The 8,672-nt window shown below is 35.8% G+C and overlaps 1 protein-coding gene across 3 annotated transcripts in view; it reads left to right on the top strand.

The window, feature by feature from the left end:
- The window catches only part of LOC106867990 (protein tyrosine phosphatase domain-containing protein 1), a 69,386-nt gene that overhangs the window by 13,633 nt on the left and 47,081 nt on the right, over positions 1–8,672 (top strand). For 2 of the 3 annotated variants that reach the window (XM_014913076.2, XM_052970638.1), the window contains exons 2-3: positions 4,094–4,176; positions 6,824–6,986. In XM_014913076.2, coding sequence (XP_014768562.1) covers positions 4,101–4,176; positions 6,824–6,986 — 239 coding nt within the window. In that variant the 5' untranslated portion in view covers positions 4,094–4,100. The remainder of the gene's footprint in view (positions 1–4,093; positions 4,177–6,823; positions 6,987–8,672) is intronic. The other variant, XM_014913077.2, reaches the window with a different exon arrangement.

Raw genomic sequence — 8,672 nt, 5'->3', positions numbered from 1 at the left:
CTTATGTGTCCATAGCTTGCACCGGGTACATCTTATAGAGTTACTACCTACTCCTTTTCTACATACTGAGCAGGGCCATCTACCTGAAGGGGTTTGTGTTTTATCTACCTTCCTACTTATTAGGATTTTGGTTTTAGCTAGGTTGACTCTAAGGCCCTTCAATTCTAGACCTTGCTTCCACACCTGAAACTTCTCCTCTAGTTCTGATAGTGACTCCGCAATTAGGGCAAGGTCATCAGCATAGAGGAGCTCCCAGGGGCAACCTGTCTTGAACTCCTCTGTGATTGCCTGGAGGACTATGGTAAATAATAGGGGGCTGAGGACGGAACCTTGGTGGACCCCTACCTCTACCCGGAATTCATTGCTGTACTGGGTTTGATTATGTTGTTGATGTAATTACTTGATGGCATTACAGGAATGATCCTGACTTTGAGATTAAGATGCTGGATTATCTCATTTACATCAGTCCAGCACTGTCATTTTACCACACAAGTCAACAAGACATAGTTTTGCTTTTGCTTTACTTTGCATGAAAAAATAAATATATGAACTCACTATTTAACATTAGTTTGCTCTGGCATCTCATCTCCACCATCTCTGTCTTTTTTCCCCTTATTGCCATTTCTGTCAATACTGTAATGACCTCTGTTCTTTGATGTTGACAGTTTTTGTACTACCTCCACTCGGGCATCCCTGATCCACTTGTCTTGTCACCTCTCATCACCCATGTTGTGTCCAACACCCCAGACCCTGTACTAATCACTGTTCCCATTCCTTCCTTCCTTCTCTAGAACATCATCCTTCTGAAATCTCCTCTTTGTTCCTTACAGGGGTCAACTTGTAACAGTTTAAGTTAAACATTAATACAATTTGTCTCACAAGTTGAGGAAGAATTTCAAAAGTCATGGGCACTTTCAAAATCCAACAAGTAATGAAAAAGAAAAAAAATTGTCAGGCCACCAGTCTCAATTTTGGATCATTATGTAAATAAATTATGTCAGTCACAGAAAGTATTGACTATATTTTAATACGTTGTTCTCTAAAAATCAGTCTGAGAGAAAATGCAAGTGAGTCTCTCTTTGTGGGTTAAGGATATTGTGGTAAAAGTGGGGTCAGGAGCCTGGAGCTTGTCTGTGAGTAATTTTATATCAGTCAGTTGAATGATCCTTTCCTGGACATGTGTGTTCAATAATAGCAGCATCATCCCAAATATTGGAGTAACATTCCATTGTGAACCTTGTGTCAGCAATCGTTAGTTACTGAATTATTGTCTGACCTTGAAGAGAAGGGTCAGTCATTGGAATGTAGTTCTATTTATGTTAAGGATGTGCTTTCTCCAGGAGAGGTCTTTGGTGATAGCCATGCCTACCATCTGGAGTAACTATGAGGGCTCATATGTAGGGAGTGGAGTGTAAAGGTGTTTTCTTGATGAGTGTAAGTATTGGTTTCAAATTTTGGTACAAGGCCAACAATTTCGTTTGAGGGAATAAATCAATTGATGAAATGATACTTATTTTATTGACCCTGGAAAGATGAAAGGCAGAGTTGAACTCCATAGAGTTTGAACTCAGAACGTAAAGACAGACAAAATGCCAATAAGCATTTTTTCCAGCATGCTAACAATTATACCACCTCACTACCTTAGATGTGAGTATAATTATTAAATTGTATAAGAATAATTACTAAAACTTCAATACAGTGAAAGCAGTAAATAAATAGATATTGTCATATCCATATTTTGCACAAATAACAACAAGTTGAATTCCGACTTCACTGTTGAGTATTTTTGTAGTCGGGTAATCATCCAGATGTGAAAACAATCTATTCTAATAAAATATATCATACTCACTTAAAAAAGAATTGATGTAAGATAGTAAAAGAAAATAAACTAATGAAAGGGCTACTCACCATATCCATGAATTTATCATATTCTCCCTTTTAAACAGCCTGTCATATTAGTTTAGTTTTTAATGGTTAAAGGATCTCCATTGAGTTGCAAGCACATTCATTGTGATCCAACATTGTGTAACACAATTTTTGTCCTTGGGTAGTGACTGTTATTTCCTATTTGCTTATCCCTAGAAAGCATAAAAAATGGCTGATATTTCCTTCAAGCTTTGCTTTCCTAAAACTTGTCTCCACTTGGACAGCTAGAAGTAAACTGAACTGTTGAGCTTACGAGCCTTGTATTTATACTGCCATTCTTGAAACTTTTAGAAACTTCTAAAAAGTACTAGAAAATTCTACTTCAGCAACTCAGTCCTGAGTCTGTCTGAAATGTAATGGAAAATGGGTCAGTTTTAAAACATTGATGTCCAGGTCACAAAAACAAAGTTTGAAGGGAATAATGGTCATTTCCTTTGATTTCTTGATAGAAACAATTAGGAAATAACACTTTACTGACCAAAGGCAAAAAAAAAAATACTTCTGTTACACAGAGTAATGACTACAAATTTTATTTTAGGATAGTTTACTTGATTGTGTTCCCGACAGTAAGAACTAGATCTTGGAACTGCATCTCTAACCACATTCCTTTCATACTCTCACAAACTTATCTACTCACCCACCACTTTCAATCCTCTGTCTGTATCCTCTCTCATTTTCACATTCTTATACTTTGGGTGTATGCCCTGATGCCCCATCACTACCATCTCTTTTCTCTCTTTTTAGCTGGGGTAACCATGAGTATTGGGTTTATCACTTTGAGCAAGAGACAAAGAGGCAATCCATGCAGTGGAAATACCCCTCATCACCAAAGCTCCAAAGAAGGCCAAGGTTGTTTCATCTGCAGGGAAGGCAATGGCCTCAGTTTTTTGGGATGCAAATGGCACTGTGTTTATTGACTATCTTCAAAAAGGCTTCACCATCAGTAGAGAGTACTACTATGTCAACTTGCTGAGGCAGTTATGAAAGGCTATGAAGATCAAATGCCCAGGAAAACTGACAAAAGGGGTCTTGTTTCATCAGGACAATGGACCAGCACGCAATTCTTTGGTTTCAATGGCTTCTGTGCATGACTATGGCTTTGAACTAGTTGATCAACCTCCAGATTCTCCTGATTTGGCCTCCATCTTACTATCATCTGTTCCTCAAAATGATAACCAGTATCATAGTCATGATGATGTCATATCTACTTCTGATGGGTTTTTTCGATCAACATGATGGAAGCATCTTCACCAATGGGATCCAAGCACTGCAACACTGATGGAAGAAGTGTGTTGGTTGCAAGGGAGACTATGTTGAAAAATAAACCTTATTTGGTCACATTTTATGAGAGAATTTTGGTCAGCCTATGAACTTTTCAGCTGACACTCGTATCAAACTTTAACTTCTCAACGCCTGGCACAAAACCATCTCACTCTCTATTACAACCCCACTCAGCTCAAAGGTTGTTGTCTTGTTTTGCAAGTTACTTGGTAACTTCACTTGTGCCAGTGGCATGAAAAAGGCACTCAATACTTTCAGTAAACTGGTTGGTGTTAAGAAGGGCATTGAACCATAAAAGAAAAACATGCCAAAGCAGAGAAACTGGAGCTCAACACAGTCCTTTGATTTATCAGATCCTCTCAAACCAGCCAATCTATGCCAGAAGACAGATGTTAATTGATAATGATGTAAGAATGTGTTCAAACATGATCTGTTGTTGTGAAGCATGAGATTCAGTTGTATACAATCCTATTGTTTCTCTCTCTCTCTTTCTCTTATTCACTTTGATTAATTATTCATGTTGCTCTTTAAAGTGAATTCTGTTATGTTGTTGTTTACATCACTAAGAAATAACCACCACAGTCTGTAGGTGGTAATATTCCTAGTAACAGCAAAGAGGGTCAGGAATATTATTGCTGGTTTTTTTTTTTGGTTTTTTTTTATCAGATGTTTTTGTGTTACTATTGAAACCAACCAAACATACTGAGTTTAAAAAAAGCCTGTTATTAGTCCAACACGACCATATCTAGAGTTATCAATGTACAGTTACAGAAAAGTTCATTCTAAGCCATGAGAGGATTTTAAGAGACAATATGACAGAAAGACAACATGGAATTTAATTTATAAGTCTGTGTTTTACATTTCTTTCTATCTTTTCTTCTTTAAGTATTGAAATGAATTCCGAACTGGAGGAAGGACATAATGAAAAAGATGATACTTTTCTCTGGGAGTTCAATGAGGCTGTAGCGGGTATATAACATTTTCTTGTTTTTTGCTTTTTTTTATATTTCTTATTCTAATATTTAAATTTTAATTGTGAAATTTTGGTAACATTTCATTTACATTTTAATATCTATTATAAAGATAACATTTTAATATAAATAATATATTGGTAGAATCATTAGCACACCAGGCAAAATGCTCAGTGGTATTTCATCTGTCCTTACTTTCTGAGTTCAAATTCCACCGAGGTCGACTTTGCTTTCATCCTTTCGGGGTCAATAAAATAAGTACCAGTTGAACACTGGGGTCGATGTAATTGACTTACCCCCTCCCCTGAACTTTCTGGCCTTGTACCAAAATTTGAAACCAATATATTATAAAGACATGTTAATAAAAATAATATAAAGATATATATTATAAAAATAACATTTTTAATATATATGATATATATAAATATACTTTTTAAATATCAATTTATAAATTATATTTTGATATATATTATAAAGATAATATTTTCATTTCATCATCATCATCATAGTTTTAATGTCCACTTTTCCATGTTTGCATGAATCAGTCAGAATTTGTTGAGAGATTTTTCTATGGTTGGGTACCCTTCCTGTCACCAACCCTTAACCTGTTTCCCCATAACAAAGGGGTGACAAAAGAAGGCAAAGATTCGAATGTCATTAGTTTGTCAGATGAGCTGTCTTATAATCTAGCTTTCCTTTAGGAAGTTTTGGAAAAGAGAAAAATTCTATAATTCCATACCTCTGTATTCCAAAGTGAAAGAATAAAGATATGGTTATATGACTTGTTGATACTATTGTAAATATCACATCCAATGTTTTGAAAATAAATGAAGTATTTGACTCTATTTTAAGCTAATATAAAGTGAACTCTGCTAAATCAAAGAATTTCTATCTAACAGAATCATTAGAACATCAGGAAAATGCTTTGCTATGTTTGTTTCAGCTCAACCTTCCAGGGTTGATGAAATAAAGTACAAGTCAAGTACTGGAGCCTACGGTGTTGACTAACACTCAATAACCCATGAATAGATGAACCCTTTAAAAGCAGCAACCAAATGGTTTACTGTAAATTATGCTATCATTCAGTTGTTTCATCTATTTCACCTATTGTGTGGTTGGCAGCACCATTAAATAAATTCAATTGGTGAATGCTGAATTATGTCCCTTCCATACATTTATAAATTACAATTCAGGGGATCTACGTAAAACAGTGAGAGTCTAAACAATGATGTATCTATTCATTTTGAACACATTTTGAGAGATTCAAAAATGAATGTGCTGATCACTATTGTATTCTGTCTTTAGTGAACATCTCTGGTCTTCCGATGACGACTTTGAGACAATGTAGTGTTTCAACCATATTGTGTGTCTTCTCAGTCAAAGCTACCCCTAGATCAATGAAACTAACAAGAGTACTGGCTCTTGTTTATGGAAATCATCAAATAAATTATTTGCTGATGTATACTAATGTTTGCCAGACAGATAATAATTTGTGGTGTATGCAGAACAGCAAGAATCTAAATGATAACTTATTTATCACTCTCAAAACAGTCTGGCAGATTCATTTGTGAATCTGCTGATCACTGTTACATTTTGCCTTTAAAGAATATCTCCTCCCTTATGACAATATAGGTAGACATGGTTCGTTGGTGTAAGGGAATTTTGAGTTTGAGGCATTTCAATCTTATTGTGTCTTTTCTGCCAAAGCTATCCCTAAATCAGTGAATCTAAATGGGAGTAGTACCTCTTGTTTATAGAAAGCTGCAAACAAATTATTTGCTGATGCATGCTGATGTCTGCCAGATCATAATTCATGAGGTGAATGCAGAACATCAAGAATCTAAATGAGAATGTATCTGTTCCTTTTTAATACAATTCAAACATAAATATGCTGATTGCTGTTGTTTTTTGTCATTGGAGAATACCTCCTTCCTTCAAACAATGTGTGTTATGCATGAACACACACAATTCATTGACATAAGGGACTTTTTTACTTTGTGACACGGTTATTTTGACCTTATGATGTGTCTCTTCATTCAAAGTGACTTGCAGATCAATGAGTAAACAAAAGTAAACAAATTGCATGTATTATGAACACACATCGTCTAAAGAGAGATATTCTCTGAAGATGAAATACAACAGAGATCAGGATATTCATGTTCAAACCTGCCAGAATTAATAATGTATAGGTATATCATTGTTTTGATCCTCAATGTTCTGCATGCATTTATTATCTGTTTAGCAGAAATCAGCTTGCATCAGCAAATAACTTGCTGATCCCTATAAACAAGAGCTCGTGCTTTTGTCTGATTCATCAGTCTGACAGAATAACTTTGACTGATGAGACATACTATAAGGTTGAAACACTAGTGTTTCGAAGTCCCCTCACACCAGTAAACCGTATGGTTTTGAACATGTCATCTAAAAGGAGGTGATGTTTTCCATTGATAAAAAACAAAAGTGACCAGATGGTTACATTTGAATCTGCCAGAATGTGTTAAGAATGAATAGATATGTTATATAAATTAGAATTTATTTGTTAATGGTTAATGTGATCTGCATAAATACATTAATTTACATGTCATATTTTAACTGTTTTTAATGGACTCCTCATGATTATCATCAATATTATTTTATCATTTCAGCCAGCATTCCTAACCCTCAATATAGTGTCCTGACAGAACAGGCTCAGGGCTTAATTTCGTTGAAGAACCAATGTGCTTTGTTTTGTGGTGGCCGCAATTGTAAATATGATCGCAGTGACTGCTGGGAAGGCCAAATGGCTATTACCGGACTCTTTTCTCATTGGTAAGTTTCTCTCTGTGGAATTCCTGTATTAAAATTTTTATCTAGTTTAGTATATCATGTTCATAACAGGTTTTTTTCTTGTGTATTTTGATTGTTCTAGAAGAGGGATCTGTTTGGAAAATATATTGCAATAAGCCTGCAATTTGTTCTGGAAGGTGTTGGGTGGGAGCACAATGGATGATTGTCTCAGTACCCCTAATCAAGTCCAGCAGGGAACAACTGTTAGTGATTGGGAATTGGAAAGTGTAATAATGGTGGCTTCTGAGAGGACCTTATGGAGAAGGTGCCTGAGGACTCTGTCCCCACAACCCTCCCTGGAATAGTAGGCAGAAAAGATGGATGCATTGATTAAACTCAGTCCATTCAATTTCTAGCATAATAATGAACTCTCCCGTCGAAGACGATGTGTGAGTGTTCAGCTTTTGCAGAACGACCTGCGCAAATGATTTGTTTATAGCGATCAAATTTATGTACTGTAGCTCACACTATCGACATTGCCCGAACAGGTGCTTGGTGTACCACGTGTCGGGTGATCGCAGAGTGACATGAGATGAAGTGTTTTTACTCAAGAACACAACACACCACCTTGTCTACGAATTGAAACCACAATTGTGAGTGCAACATCCTAACCACTAGGCCATGTGTTCTCACAAGTATTATAATAATAATACTTATAACAAGAGCACTCAGAGAGCACAAACCTCCACCAAGGCAACACTAGTGTTGTCTCAACAATTAGCCAGAGATTATTTTTAAAATGAGAATATCTGAAATAAACTCGACTGTTCTTACAAACGAGAATACTAAAAATGAACCCGACCGCTCTCAAAAACTAAGTAAAAAAAAACGAAACATAATCCAGAATCCTTGTCCCATACTGGATCGATCCCAAAATCTAATCAGTTCGTGCCGGTCACGAGGCCAAACATCCCTGAAAGTTTTATCTGAATCCATCCAACGGTTCTTGAGATATCTTGTCCACGGACAAACAAACAAACAAACACAACTGAAAACAATACCTCCACCTTCAGTAAGGCAGAGGTAATAATGAACTTACTGAATACAGTGCTCAGCTGCACTACAACTCATCATAAAAGGTAACCAAAAGTTCATGAATAGTACATAGAATATGCACAAGAAGTGAACAGTGAATAAGTCTTTTAAAAAAAAAAACGAGGTGGTGGGATGCATCAGGTGTGCTGTTGGTGAATGTCATATGGTGAGAAGGGTTGCATCTCATTGTTATAAGGAATCCAAGAACTACTAAAGAAAATATAAATTTAAATCACTCCATAAGTGACACTGTCTGGGATTAAGACTAAGGTATTACGAAGTGAGGAAAAAGGAAATATTCACTATGTGTGGAAGATAGTAAATACCATAATATTCAAGTAGTCTGAATTGTACTTACCAAGTATTTCAAGTGTTGTCAGTTTTTTAATTCTAAAGATGATATGAGCTGTGACATGTAAGTGTTTCAAGTAATTGGATATGGACATGGCTGTGTGGTTACGAAATCTTTTTCCCAACCATGTGGATCTAGGTTCGGTCCTGCTGCATGTCAATTTGGGTATCTTGTACTGTTGCCTCAGTTTGACCAATACTCATGAGGAAAATTTGGTAAACAGAAATTATGCAGAAGATCATCTTATATATATATATATATATATATATATATATATATAT

This window comes from Octopus bimaculoides, chromosome 9, assembly GCF_001194135.2.
Source record: "Octopus bimaculoides isolate UCB-OBI-ISO-001 chromosome 9, ASM119413v2, whole genome shotgun sequence".
In the NCBI taxonomy this organism is placed as follows: domain Eukaryota; kingdom Metazoa; phylum Mollusca; class Cephalopoda; order Octopoda; family Octopodidae; genus Octopus; species Octopus bimaculoides.
Note: the sequence above shows the minus strand (reverse complement) of the source record. Positions and strands in the feature narration are given on the sequence as shown.